At 50.6% G+C, this 15,406-nt stretch overlaps 1 protein-coding gene across 1 annotated transcript; it reads left to right on the top strand.

Moving 5' to 3' along the window:
* The first annotated feature begins 9,588 nt into the window (after positions 1-9,588).
* Positions 9,589-15,186, top strand: LOC115867283 (alpha-1-antiproteinase-like). Its single transcript, XM_060293496.1, is given in 5 exon segments — positions 9,589-9,801; positions 9,803-10,187; positions 11,730-12,000; positions 13,155-13,302; positions 14,971-15,186. Coding segments are annotated over 5 exon segments (1,233 nt in total).
* The last annotated feature ends 220 nt before the right edge of the window (positions 15,187-15,406 follow it).

Here is a 15,406-nt window from a genome sequence, read left to right as displayed (position 1 = left end):
CGTTATGGTTTACTAGCATTTGCACCATCCGGCCCTGTGCTAGGCCAGGATGAAATGGAGGCTAAAACCCACAGCTTACTGACCCTTCCCCGGTCACTGTGGAAAAGCTCCAGGCTTTCCAGTCTCCTCTGGGACCCCCAGGGGGAAATCGCACGGGCTCAGAATCCAGCCCGTGGTCCCCACCTCCACCCAGTGTCCACCAGGTCCTTTGCTCAGCGTCCCAACCCCGCTGGTGCTCACTGCGACCCCCGGTGAGAGCCCCTCACCCTGCAGGGCTGCCTCTGCTCCCAGAGCCCTCAGCTCACACGGGGACACTGGGCTGCCGCGTCACAAGCAGCAAGAGAAGATCAGGTCCTCTTCTTGTCCCACACTGTCACCTGAGCCAGGCTTGAGCCCTGACCACTCATAGGTCTTTCCTGCAAAAGGCTCTGGTTGGTTTTTCCAGGGACCCTTTCCCATGGGGCTGGACTGGGGACACATACTTCTGCCTTTGTCACTCCATCTCTGCTCCAAGACCCTCAAACGTAGCACTCCTAGAAGCAGGTCTCATCTCCCCAGTGAAGCGAAGGTCTTGGTCTGTATCACTTGCTCAGACTCACCCAGGATATCAGGCCCCCAAGACCACTTAGCCTACGCCCTCTTGTCTTCCCTAATCACACAGCCAAGGTGCCGCAGAGGGCTCTGCAAAGTCCCGCAATGATTCCTTGGCCATAGGAGAGAAAGTAGAGCAGACACCCTGTGCCCCAGCTGCCCTCCCTTAGCTAAGCTGTATCAGGGGCCACATTTCCGCTTGCCTTATTCCTACCCCAGGGCCCTCGCTGTGGTCTTTGGAGAAAAACCACAGCTCCCTGGGCCACAGTCAGAGGCTGTCCTGGGAACAGACCTTTTCACTAAGGGCCACGTGACTCCTTCTGGCCCTCCAAGCCCCTGCTGGAGGGCTGCTGCAGTCAGGAGGCCTGGCTGGAGCCCAGCCTGAAGGAGCCAGCTCCCTGAACTCTCGTGGAAATACGCTGGTCCCGTGGAAGGACGGCCCCGTCCTACACAAATCCAGTAATCACCATCTAGCCTCTCACTGGGATGAATGCATACCGAAAGAACAGGCTTGAGTTATGTCAGATTTACACCATTTAAGTCAAAATGGCCACATCTGTGCAATTTCACATAACATAATGGATACAGTTGGACTGTTTCCCAAATAAGTCTCTATCCTCTTGAGTTTTCTCTGCCTAGAGACTTCCAACTTCTACAAATTCCATTAATGATACAAACATCTTCCAGCACTTAGAATGATGCCAGACCTGAGGGTCTGAAGACCTGGATCAAGTTCAGAATCTGCCACTTCCCAGCTGTGTGACTTTAGTGAAGTTGCCAAACCTCTCTGATCCTCAATAGCCTCATCACGGTTACAAAACCTATGTTGAGTTGCTGTGAGGTTCACATCAGAGTGTTAAAATGGATTTTAAAGGACAGCAGAGGAGGGCACTTGTGGCAGGGACGATGTTTGCTGCCTTTATGAGCTCCTTCTCTAAGCCTGGCTCCCTGGAAGGGGCCGTTCAAGTATTTTCTCATTGAATCCTCATGGCTGCACTGTGATGTTGGGAGTAGAGCTGCTCTGCTCTTATATGCAGCACATTCTACAGATGAAGAAACTGAGGGTCAGAGAGGCTCACTGTCTTGTTCAAGGTCATGGTAAGTGGCAGAGCTGGCCTCCGAGGCTCTCCTTGTTCCCCCAGACCTCACCACATCACACCAGATGGGCCACGTGGGACTTAGGCAGAGATAAATCCCTCCTCGAAGTATGAGGAGTGCTGGATGCCTCCGCAAGCAAAACAGTCCCCGGATCTTCTGGAGCTCTTCCCACCTGAGTTTAAAGAGCTCACCGCCTTGAGCGAGAACACGGCATACTCCCCGACACTGGCTTCTGGGGAAGTAAAGGGTCAGATGCAAAGGCCACTGGGAATTCCTGAGAGTCCAGGGAATTCACCTAAGATACCATCATTTCACATCAAAGAATGGCCTGTCATTACATTAGTCTGGACTCGGGCTGGCAAAGCCCCAATTCAAACTTAAAGCCCCAGAGGGGAGGAGAACAAGAGTGTGCCGCAAACCAGGCAGGACAACCATAAACCTCAGCTTTACCTGTTCTTTAGAGTTTCAAAATGTATTCACTGCCAAGTCTGACCCTCAACATCGGTCCTTGAAGGACCCAGCTGGGAATCGTTATCCCCAAGGTACAGATGGGGAGATGGCCGGTTGGGAGACCTGCCCAGCACAGTCCTGGAAGGCAAGTCCCTCACATTTCAGCCCGGGCTGCCCTAATGCCATACATTCCCCAATCCATCTCAGACTTTAGGAAGAATGCCAACCTCCCGGTCCACATGGGGTCCACCTCTCTGCCCTAGCACCAGCTGAAGCACAGATGCTAGGGGTTCTGGGCTGGTCCAGGTCAGTTTGCCCCTCCAGGCAGGGACCCAGCTCTGCTCTGAGACAGATGAGAGGGAAACACACAAGCAGGCTCCAGGCTCGGACAGGGACAACGTGGAAGGGACATTTACACCCCCCTATCAGTCTGCAGGAAAAAGACATACCAATTCGATTTTAAGCATAAATAAATGAACCTTTGTGGTTACGTGCAGGCTCTGCCTTGACTGGTGGGATCATCTGAGATTCATTCATAAAATGAAAACAAAGGTCAGGGATACTGCTGGCATCTCACACATTCACACTAATTCAGAAATGAGAGATACTGATTACATGTTGATTTTCATCCCAGGAGCTCACTTGATCCTTTCCACAGGCCCGTGGGGTGGGCATTAGTTCAACAAGGAAAAGAAAACCTTTACGGGGTGTCTGCAATGTCCCAGGGATGGGGAGGAGACCCACCCTCAAGAAACACTTGTCTATATGGCTGTGGATAATGGGGAATGCATGAGGCTGTGACATCGTGATCAATAAGAAGAAATATATAGAGATGGCCTTCATCCCAGTTCTGGCACAGAGATCCTAAAACCCTTGGATTTTCCTAAGTGACGAGCACCAGAAAGGTGGTTTTTGTTATGTTAATGAGGTGATTTTGGAAAGCCCCTAGGTCCCCTAAGGATGGGGGTTGGTTGCCATGGGAAACCAACCTCTAACCTCCAGGAGGGGAAGAGGGATTGGAGATTGAGTTCAATCACCAATGGTCAGTGAGTTAATCGATCGTGCCTATGTAATAAAGGCTCCAAAAAAGCCAAAAGGATGGGGTTCAGAGAGCCTCCGGCTTGGTGAACACGTGGAGACTGGGGAGAGAGATGAGCTTGGAGGGGACGCGGACACTCCACTCAGAGGAGCTCCACACGCCCTGCGCATGTCTTCCATCTGGCTGTTCCTGAGTTAATCTTTTTTAATCAACCGGTAATCTAGTAAACAGAAGGTTCCTCTGCGCTCTGTGAGCAGCTGCAGCAAATCAGTTGAACCCAAGGAAGGAGATCACGGGAACCTCCAATCTATAACCTGTGGGTCAGAAGCACAGGTGACATCCTGGACTTGAGTTTGGTGTCTGAAGACAGGGTGGGGCAGTCTTGCAGGACTGAGCCCTTAACCTGTGGTAGCTGATGCCGGACCCAGGTACACAGTGTCAGAATTGAATTGTAGGACAACCAGCTGGGGTTGGAGAATTGCTTGGTGTGGAGAAAGCCCCACACACGCCGTAAGTAGGTGCAGGATCATTAGAGGCCCGGCTGCGTGGTGACTGTGCACCTCCAGATCCCTTCCAGAGCTGTGATCCACAAACAAAGTGGACAGCTTGAGAGCTCCTTCAGCGGCTGGGGACTTTCTGCTGCTGTCCTTTGTGGGGTAATCACGCTCAGTGCCGCAGGCGGAGCACGCGGCCTCCCTCACGGCCAGGCCCCGCCAGGACAGCTCTGAATGAAGTCTGATCCTAGTGTGGGAGACCAAATGGAGTGCTCCTAGGTGGAGAAGTCAGAGAAAGGTACCCTCGCCAAGATGGTTCCCTCCCCAGCGAGGACACAGCCAGAAGCCCACGGTGGTATGAGACTCACTCTGGCATAACATGAGAGATAGTAGGAGACAGAGCCTGTGTGCCTTTGGGAGAGATCCTCAACCTCTCTGTGCCTCGGTTTCCTCATATGTAAAAAGTGAAAAAGAGTATCTACCTTGCAGCGTTTCCATCTGGACTCTATGAAATGGCTCATTTCTATCAATATAACGGCTCTTGTTTTGGGCCTGGGCAGCCCAGAAGTTGTCCATGGGCTGGGTGTCAGGCCATGGGGAGACCTGGCCTCAGTCTCACAATTCTGGGTGGTGTGAGCTGTCTAACTCAGGCGCAGGTTTCTGGAAGCCCACTGTCCCACAGAAATAAGCCCCATGTTCCAAGATCAGCTTTATCAGAAACAAAGGTGCTATATGTCCGCATAGGCCTTACTTTTGTTCTTTCACTCAACTGGTTTGGCACCTTGGTGGGAAAGATGAGGCTGTTCAATGAAGCTTGAACGATGCCAATAGCAGGCACTCTGATGGTTGCAGTAGTCTTGTGACGGGTGCTGTTGGTGTCCTCCTTGCTGTAGCAAAGGTTACATAAGGAACGAGCAAAGGAACCAGAGTCGGAAGAACTGAAGCAGGAACTTGGAGCCTCCTGCAGCCTGGTCCCTGTTTTGCCGTGATGGGCAGAGCCCCTGCATACATCCCACAGGAGACACATACAGTGAATGAGATATCACCTTGGCTGTGTTAAGCCCTGGAGGTTCTGAGCTTGTTTGTTACTGCAGAGTAACCCAGCCCATCCTAACTAATACAGCTAGAATTTGAGAAATTGCACTCAAAGAAGTCTTCACCTAAGAAGCAAGCCTGAAGTGATGACTAAGACTGAAAAGGAAGGCTGAGGAGCAACCCTCATGAGGGAACCACATTAGAAGGCGCCAGAAAGGGGTGCTAAGTAAATGCCAGGGAAAGATAGCCCAGGTGCGGTGGTGAGCACATGTCAGGAAATTTGGGGGATGTGGGGCTGAGTCATGTAAGACAGGGTACCAGCAGGTCAGTCCCACAGGGGAGGGCCTGACCCAGGTGGAGCTGTCAGGTAATTACCAGGACGTTTGCTCGCAGAAGGCAAAGCTGCCTTTCCACGGTCAGGTGCTTCCTTGTTACTAGGTATCACTTTGGTTATCTAAGAACAACGTGAACATCACATAATGAGAAATCAGAGCCATCAGAATTTTTTTTAATGTCACGGTATGACTTTCACAAAGATCACAGTGGACAGAGCAAGTTAGAAATACATATTAAGTTTAAAAAAAATGATTTTTTCTTTAGTCAATAGCCTTGAAATATGGTCTGAGTATTATCAATATTATCGTTGCAATTTCCTTTAGTTCTGAGGTGACTTTCAGCAATGTTAGGACGAAAGTGCTAACGGCAGTATAAACAAAGTAGAGAGAGTCCAGGAATCCCAAATCAGCCTTCTAATGAACGTGAAACCCTGAGCAGGGCGTTTGATCTCTGTGTGCCTCAGTTTCCGTTCCTGCAAAATGGGGATAACGAGACCTAACTCACTCGTTTCCTTCTTTGGATGATTGCACAAAGTGTCTTTTTTTCGTGCTGGTTCTTACCAAATATTAAACATTAATCAAGACTGCAGATTCCAAAAGTAATATTTTGGGTACTAGCTTCCCCTCTCCCTTGATTTCGTCTCTCAGCTCTACCACTCACGTGTCCCAGGAGCTAGAGAGATCACCCCCCCCTCTGCGAGCCTCTGTTTTATCACCAGCAAAAATGTGAGCATTAAGGTCGCTTGAGGTCCTGATATTCTTCAGTATTCTAACTCCATCAGGATGGTCCCTTGTCATTCTGTCATGTGATTCCTCTGAGCCTTGGCATCTGTTATCTTGGCCTGTTATCTCCCTTCTGTGCCTGGAAAAATGGGCTCTGGAGCCCAAAGAACACAGATTCCAGCTCCCAGTGTGAGGTTTCCTAGGGCTGGGACCTTGGCAGTGACAAACCCGGTGACTTCAGGCAGCTGACGTTTACTGAAGTTTAACCATGGGGGACTTCCCTGGTGGTCCAGTGGTTAGGACTCCGTGCTTCTACTGCAGGGGGCGCGGGTTCGATCCGTGGTCAGGGAACTAAGGTCCCACATGCCGCATGGCATGGCCAAAAATAAATAAATAAATAAGAATTTTTTTTTTACAAAAAGGGGCACCCCGTGCCCCATTCTCTAAAATGCATCTCTGCCTCAGGATCCTTCCCTCTTTTTTTTTTTTTTTTTCCGCTTGTTTGTTTTTGTTGGAAGGTCAACCATCCATCAGGCACAGTTCTAGGCTCTGGACAGATTTTAATCGCTCCTCTCAATAGCTCTGGGAGACGAGTCTCAAGGAGAGATGAATCCTTGGTCTTGCAGGGCCACAAGGCTCCCATCACCCCATCCTCCCAGGTGGCCTTGTACCTGCCAGTTCCGCTGGACTAGACCACTTCAGGGAAGAACAGCCAGGCCCTCAGATGATATCAGGCACGCGCTGGCTGAGCTCTGGAGGCTCCCCAGGCTTATTTCCTTCAGGGTGTGGGGGGTAGGGCCCCGTAGGACTGAGCATCCCAACGCCCTGAGACTGCCCTATAAGTAGGTGAAGGCATGTGCCGGTGTGGTACAGCCTGTGGGGCGAGTCCAGCCCAGTGAGCCTCCCGGAGGAAGAAGAGATTTCCATGCACTGAGTGAGTAGCTCTCCATCAGCCCTGTCCTGAGCTGACACGGGTGTGTGAGGCCGGGCCACCTTGACAGAGGAGGAAACTGAGGCACAGGCAGGTTTGGCTCCGATTTGCAGGGTCAGGATTTGAAGGCAGGCAGTCGAGCCTTTGCTGTTCTGCCCAGCACAGTCGGTGGGGAGGATGGAACGACCTCATTCAAACCCCCCCATTCTTTTTCAGCTGCTTTTCCCATATAGGTTATTACGGAATACTGAGTAGAGTTCCCTGTGCTATACTGGAGGTCTGGTTGACTATCTATTTTATATATAGTAGTGTGTATATGTTAATCCCAAATATCATTGTACACCTTAAACTTGCATAATGATATAAATCAATTAAATCTCAATAAAGTTGGGGGGGAAGGAAGTAAATGTTATAAAATAGTTAAAGGCGAAAAATGTAGCTACAAACAACCTGAAGAAAATATGGCTGAATATTTAACTGGAAAAAAAAAAAAGGTCCCAGCACACAGGAGGCCCCTATAATAATACAGGCTGGTGGGCGGGGCTGCTTCGGGGTTACCTTTCTCCTTCTCCCACCCTCCCCAGGCTTGGACATAACCCCATGGCCTTGGTGGTCTTCACCTGTGTGTCTCCCCCCCGTAGAAGGCAGGGACGAGGCCCCCTGGAGGGACCGCACGCCGTGCCCCATTCTCTAAAATGTTTCTCTGCCTCAGGATCCTTCCCTCTTTTTTTTTTTTTTTCCGCTTGTTTGTTTTTGTTTTGAGGTGATACTATTATTTCCTTTTTCTTTATTGTTTATTTCTTTTTTTTTTTATTAAGAAGATTCTCCTTTCTTACCCTGTTCTTTTCACTTCTAGTCAGAGCCAGAGTCTTTGGCCTGGCCTGGTAGTTTCCATGCCCCAGCACTTAACTATCTTGCTGGAGAAAGCTGACCCCCCGTGATGGCCTGTCCCCCTCAGAGGCCAGCCCGAGGTCTCCCCCTCTGCTCCCCAGTGGACCCCTGGCCTTGACCTCACTGCTGGAACTGCTCCTCTGAAAGGTTGAGGTGTATTCATTAACTCCTCAGATAACCCTGCTAGCTTTTCTGTCACCTCCTCCCCTTTCTTATCTGGGTTCACGGCCCTGTCTTCTATCTGCTGGCCCCTCACTGATCCTAAAAGCTTTAGCTGGAAAAACCCACCGTCCCCTTCCCCCAGAGAGCTCAAGAAAGCCTTTTCGGGGCTGTGGCCGCACGTGAGTGTCTAGCTGGGACAGCCCTGATACTCAGGGGCTGTTGTCATTAAGCCTCTTAAAGGTACCGGTCATCAAGCTACTGGTAGCCAAAGGACCACAGAGGCATCTGAGCTCCCAAGCTGACAGCCAAAGAGAGTTTTCTGTGGTCTCCCGAAGGCCTCGCACAGCTCACCACAGCAGAACCCTGGGGTCCCTTGACAAGGTCCCCACCCAAGAAGAATGAACACCCCAAACTGACTGAGTCCATTAAACTCTTTGGCCCCAGTGAGCAAACTCAAATGGGAATCACTTGACCCAAACCCATTCCGAAATGAGAAAAGTCTGGTCAACCAGGAAGAAGGAGTCCTCCCAAGTGGGTCTCGTGCTCTGAGCCCTTCCTCCTTCAACGTGGGAGCTCCACAGGGGTGCTTTGGCCCTGGCGGACCCTGGGCAGTGCCTGGACAATTTCTTATTGTCACACCTGGGGGTGGGGAGGGGCTAGTGGGATTTAGTTTTATCCAGGATGCTGCTGAACACCTAACAATGCACAGGACAGCCTCCCCACAGCATAGAATTTTCCAGCCCAGAAATAGTAGTGAGCTTGAGACCCCCGACTCCCTCTGTGCCCAGCCCTTAGAAGCAGCCAAGCTCCCACTTCAGGAGGTAGTTACTGGATGAACAGCCCCCTGAACACAGAACACCGGGTCAGAAGCAAAAACACCTGTCTGTCTTGGCTCTGCTTGGCCCGCTGTGTGGCCTTGAGCAAGTTAATGACCCTCTCCGAGCTTCACGTTTCACATCCTGTAAAATGAAGATAACAAAACATTCCACAAGACAAATGTCTGTGAGGGCCGCGAGGTTGAGGGTTCTCATGTGCCCTAATTCAACAGCCTTCTCCAGGCCTAGAACATTATAGAATCAGATGATAATGAACTCCAGGCTCAAGTGGCCTGTAAAGTGAGAGCTGTAGCAGTTTCAAGCAAAAGGAGATGGAGGAAGTGTGTGGAGTTAGGGAGAATCTGGGCCTGAATCGGACAAGCCCTTCTGTGTTCTGACTGGGTGTCACTGGGCAAGATCCTTCCCACTCTGGGCAGCAGCCTCTCTGTCCATTAAAAACCAGGGTTCAGCGGAATCCCTCCTAGGGCTGTTCCAGGTCCAATCATCCCTGAGCCCGATCTGGCCCGCTTCCTGGGCGATCATCTATTTCCTGTGCCTCAGTTTCCTCTTTTGCAAAGTAGGGGCTGTGGCACTTATACCTCAGGGTCATTGCAGATGTTAGTGGAACCATCGAGAGCGTGGACCAGACCCAGACTACCTGGGGCTGTGATTCTGGTCCTGCTACCTTACCGCTCTGGAACCTTGGACAAGTGACTTAACTTCTAGGAGCTTGGTCTCCTCATCTGTAAGCCCAGGATAGTCGCCTGACCTGCCTCACAGGACTGTTACCAGAACACAGTGAGATAAGACAGTAAAGTGCTTAGAATGGAACTTGGTGTATGGTAATCGCCATAAAGCCTTTGCTGTTGTTCTGAGTCTTTCAATGCTGCTGATGTAGGAAAGTGCTCGGCACATAGATGCTCGATAAGCTGTGTTTGCTTTGACATGGCGTCAATCGGTGGCCGAGGGACTCGTCGTGTGGCCTGACCCAGGTGCGTTACCCTTCTCTCTCTGTTGCAGGACAATGGCATCCTCCATCACGTGGGGCCTCCTCCTGCTGGCAGACCTGTGTAGTCAAGTCTCTGGCGCCATGCGTCAGTCCAGCCCTGATATTTATCAATACGATCTCCCACACTTCTCCAGCTTTGCCTTCAGCCTGTACCATGAACTGGCCCGTCAGTCCAACGACAAAATCATCTTCTCCCCAGTGAGCATCGCTATAGCCTTTGCGATGCTCTCTCTCCCTGGGAACCAAAGATGATACTTACATCCAGATCCTGAAGGGCATAGGCTTCAAGTTTAAGAAGGCGCCTAAGGCTGATATCCACAAAGGCTTAGGGAGTCTCCCTGAAACCCTTAAGCAGCCAAACAGTCAGTTCCAGCTGACCGCCAGCACTATGCTAATCATTGATGAGAATCCGAAGCAAAAGCCTGAGTTTTTGTACAATGTCAAGAAGCTGTACCACTCAAAAGCCCTGTCCATCAACTTCAGGAACATCAAAGAGGCCAAGAAAGAGATCAACCATCAGATAAAGGTAAGAACTCAGGGAATAATTGTGGATTTGGTCAAAGAGCTTGACGAAGACATGGCTCTTGCTCTGGTGAACTACATAATTTTTGAAGGTTAAGCTTGTACAAGTAGCCTGAACTGGTTCTTTAGATTTTCCTTGGCAGTGGAAGGAATGTAGCTATGGATCTCAGTTATTGAATTTTTTACACACACCATTAAAAGACTTTGCATGAGGAATTCCCTGATGGTCCAGTGGTTAGGACTCCGCACTTCCACTGCAGGGGGTACGGGTTCTATCCCTGGTCAGGGAACTAAGATCTTGCATGCCATGCAGCATGGACAAAAAAAAAAAGACTTTGCATGATCAAATAAGGTTAGGAAATAGTGAGTCAAATAGTCAAATCAACGTCTTCTCTGCAAGACTTTTCAGAGCCTTGAATGTCCTAATGTGTTTTGTAAATCCCTACCAGGGAGAGAGGCCAAATATGGAGTATCACATAATAGAGAGCCATAAAAACAAATTTTGGGGGAGCATATGAAGGGAATAGGATTTCACAGAAGACACTTGCGACAGCTCTCGTGTAGCGGAAATAGTGACAGCTTTGGAGACTGAAAGACGAGCGCTCACATCCTGCCTCTATGACCTATTAGCTGTTGTTTGACTAGGGGCAAGTCATTTTACCTCTTGGAGGTTCTAGTTTCCTACCTGTAATATAGACATAATAATGCCCTTCTTGTCAGAATTTTAGAAGGAAAAAATAAGTTACAAAGAACATGGGACTATACGCTCACATAGTAGGTGTTCAACTAAACTTGAATCCCAGCCTCCCTTCCTCCCTCTGAGTGATGAGAACGTCAGGACCTGTGGGCCCCAGAAGGTATTCTAAGGCAGTTTAAACAGTCCATGGAGATAGCCTAGGGTAGGGGAGGTGAGAGTCAAGGCCAGGGGTTGCCTCCTTCACACCATTGGCCCCTTGCTCTAGAGAGAGGAAAGTGTGATGGAGAGCGCAGAGGCTGGAGTGAGCACATCCCAGGTCCTAGCTCTGCTGTGGGACTTCACATGGGTCTCGTCCCCTCCCCAGCCTCACTCTCCTCCTCCCAACAAATGGGAGAATTGGGCCCTGGGGTCCCCGAGGCAACCTGCCTTAGCAGGATGGTGACGTTCTCTTGGTAGAGCAGAGGGGGCACTTCCAAGGCATCTGCATTTCACATGTTGGTCCAGGGAGAGGCCATTAGAGTAGGAACAAGAGTGATTTCCCTGAATAATAAGAAGCACCAATTACCAAGGGGCAGGGAGACTCAGATGGGAGGTGCCCAGTATGACCTGGGGAGCTTCCGACCACTCCCAATAATTCTCAGCCTCAGACCACGCATTAACTAAACATCAAATCCAAGTAAAAATGTTTGTTCCGCCCACCCAGGTTGATGCCATTTAGTCTCTGCAATACAGAAACTCTGGATCCTCCTCTAGCCTCAAATTATCTTCACAAAGCCCTTCAGGAGCCTGACGATTTCATTTTTGCCCCAATTTACAGAGGGCAAAGCTGAGGCTCAGAGACCAGCATCTCACCAGGGGGCCTCAGGGCTCCTTTTTCTAGCACACTTTTCTAAACCTTCTCCTACCCCTAGCTGCTGTGCACCTTCATCCTCTACAGGCAAATGGAAGGATAAATTCGAGGCTCAGTGCTTCCTAAAAGGAGACTTCCATGTGAACGAGAAGATCACGGTCAAGGTGCCCGTGACCAACCGCCTGGGCATGTTCCACCTGTACCGAGACAATGAGTTCTCCTGCTGGGTGTTGGTGCAGCACTACCAGGGCAGAATGGCCGCCTTCCTGCTTCTGCCCAACCTGGGGAAGATGCAGCTGCTGGAGGATGGGCTCTCTGAGAAGAACCTCGCCAAAATCCTCAAATACCTTGAGATACGGTGATTCCCAGGCCAGGGCTGACCCAGGAGCAGCCCTACTGGGCCTGGCCCAAGGCGGGGAGGGTGCATAATCTTACGCTCCCAGACAGAGCATCCTTTCGGGAAGCAGTGACCGGGCTTTGTTAGACGGACAGTGCCCAGGGGTGAGGAGTGAAAGTCCTGTCCCTGAGGACTTCCTCCCCAGCCTGGACACTGCCCCTTCCCAGTGGCCAGTGCCCCATGCAGGGAGAGCAGCGCCAACCCATGTTGTGGGCAAACCCAGAAGGAAGAGGTGGGCTTCCCGGCAAAGGTGGCAGTTGAGTGTAGAGTTTCAGGACAGAAAGTCCACGGCAAGACAGGGGGGAAACCTGCTCGGAGAGGCCTGAAAAGCCAAGGCCCAGAGCGGGAAACTCCAGGACACGTTTGACACTGGTTCTGGATCCTCTGTCACTAGATGAGTGTGGTTTGACCAGGTCCCCATCATGCACCCCAAATTAGTGCATGTCTCTGTATTGTAAATATGCCTTTGCCCGGATAAGCTATTTTATTGCATACAATATAAAACAAAAATGAAAATACAGAGAGGTATTAGGTTAAAAAGCAAATAGAAGTTTTAATACCTCTTCCCCGCTCCACCCACACCCAGGTTCCCTGCACCAGAGGCTGAGAGCAGAGAACAGGAGGATCTGGTCTAGAACAGGTCAAACAGAGCCTGAGGTTCAGTCAGACCCTCTCGGGGCCACACCTTGTCCCCATCGAAAACTAGAGCTGAGCTCCGGTCCTGTGCAGTCACTCATTCACGGAACAGATGTCACTCAGGACCTGCCACCACGCCCCACGGTCCTCTGGGATCCTGGCCCCGGAGGAGTCCCAGTCTGAAGGGTGACCAAACCCTGCAGGGAAGCACTGTGCACAGTCCTTCCGGAGGACACCCTGGATCCTCCAGGAGGCCTCATCAGAGGATGTGGCATTTGAGAGGCTTTGCAGGACAAGAGGACCCCTGGGATTCTAGCATTCTCTGACCCCACGTGTAGAGGAACTACAGTAGAATAGACCAAGGCTGACCTCACATCCTCGCATGGGCAGGGGGACAGGGCGCCAAGTGGGAGGAGCAACCAGAAAAGGAAACACTTTCAATTCTGTGAAACTTTTTTATTTTCTAACCGTCGTGACAGTTCTGCCAATTTACACTTGCCCAAACTGTCCATTTCTGGAACCTACGATCTGAAAACTCTCCTGGGTAAACTGGGCATCACCAAGGTCTTCAGCAACGGGGCTGACCTCTCAGGGATCACCGAGGAAGTGCCTCTGAAGCTGTCCAAGGTGAGCGTGTCCTTGACCTCTGTAGGTCAGAATGTGCAGGGGGGCTGCAGCTCAAGGGTGAGGCTGAGGAAGGGACAGAGGGACACAGGCACATCTGCAGACTGAGGTCCCTGAGGAATGCCATCGCTCCACCAAGACTGCAATGTGGTCGGATGATGGAGGGGGACAGGTGGCCTCACATGCTTGGTGCATTTTCTTTAAGGACCTCCTCTGAGGTTGTGTCACTCACCCTGTCTCATCCTTGGCCAGGGACTTCCCTTCTTTGGGTCCCGATAAACCCTATTTACAGAGAGAGGCTTAGGCTCAGGGATTGCAAAGGACCTTTGGCCCTGCGCCTGTGACATCAGGAGCTACTGCTGAATCACTGAGTCTGAGTTACAGAGTGATTTCGACCAAAGATGCCATTTACACAGGAGAATTACAGGTGCCCAGAGAAACAACTGCAATTCAGTGATTGACTGTGAGCTGAGTGCCTGGGTGGGGATGAGGCGTGGGAAGGTCCCCATCGAAGCCCTGGTCCCCAAGGAGTTTAGAATCTGGTCTACAAACAAGTGCGGAGCCAAGGAGACAAAGTACAAGAAAATCCGCCTCCTGAAGTGGTGGGTTCCTTCCCAGGGCCGTTGAGGAGGCTGGTCAGGAAGGGGTGAGGGTCCCCTCGTGGGTCAGACACAAGCCTTGAGAGCCATGCTTGTGTGTCTCCTGCAAGGAGGGGAGGACAGGCCAGGCGATGAGAGAGGCATGAGTGTGGTGTTGAAGCACAGAGAAGGGACCAGTTCCCCAGAGAGGGAAGGGTTAAGAATAAGAGTGTGGGATGGGGTTGGGTAAGTAGGTGTGACCAGTTGATGGAGGCTTACAATTACCAGATAAAGCTCTTCTTCTTGTTGTCCTTATTCAAACACTCACCCACAAATGTGAACCTGTCACACATGCACACACTTGTGCACACACACACACATTTATTGAGCACCTACACTGAGTGAAGTTCCTCACATGCAGCACCGTAGTGGCCCTGGGCCATCCTATCCCACAGGTCTGATTTTCCTATTTAGGAAACTGAGGTTTCAAGAAGAATAGTCTTGGAGGAGATATGGGGATATATGTTTATGTATAGCTGATTCACTTTGTTATAGAGCAGAAACTAACACACCATTGTAAAGCAATTATATTCCAGGGCTTCCCTGGTGGCACAGTGGTTGAGAGTCCGCCTGCCGATGCATGGGACACAGGTTCGTGCCCCAGTCTGGGAAGATCCCACATGATGCGGAGCGGCTGGGCCCGTGAGCCATGGCCGCTGGGCCTGCGCATCTGGAGCCTGTGCTCGGCAACGGGAGAGGCCACGACAGTGAGAGGCCCACGTATCCAAAAAAAAAACAAAAACAAAAATTATACTCCAATAATAATGTTAATTTTTAAAAAAAGGGAGAATAGTATTCTCCTTAGTGACACAGTGAGTTAGTGGGGAAAATTGGATTTGGACCCAGATCCTTGTCATGGAAAGTCATGTTCATTCCACTACACCATGTTGATTCAGTTGTGAATCTTGTGGTTCTTTATTTAAAATCCTCTGGAGAGAGCTCTTCCTTGAGCCCCAGGACAGCTCTCACCACATTGGGCCTTACCTCCAGGTCTGGGTTGGGGAAGGGTGCAGCCTGTCTCTGCCTCAAACAGGTCTCTGTCCTCTCTCCCCTCTGGGCCATTCATGAGGCTGTGATGAGCATCAATGAGAATGGGACAGAACACGCTGGGGCCACCCTCTCAGAAGAGAGTGCCTGGTCTGAGCATCTGACCATCAACTTCAACATGCCCTTCTTAATCATCGTCAAGGATGAAAACACCAACATTCCGCTCTTCATGGGAAAGGTGGTGAATCCCATGCAAAAATAACTTCCTCTCTGGGTTCAGCCTTCCATTCCCAGGCCAGGTCCTCTCCTTAGATGACATTAAAGAATGACTGACCTGGCGCAAGCTTGTGTGTGACATGTAAATCTCTCATCTTCTTGTCTCTGAGTCTCTCTTTACATTCACAGGATATGTGTGGAATCCGGGTCACAGCAATCTTTCATGTATCCACTTAATATTTATTAGGTATTTACACTGTCCAGGC

Source organism: Globicephala melas, chromosome 2, assembly GCF_963455315.2.
Source record: "Globicephala melas chromosome 2, mGloMel1.2, whole genome shotgun sequence".
Lineage (NCBI taxonomy): Eukaryota > Metazoa > Chordata > Mammalia > Artiodactyla > Delphinidae > Globicephala > Globicephala melas.
The sequence above is the reverse complement of the archived record's forward strand: the minus strand, read 5'-3'. Positions and strand labels throughout refer to the sequence as shown.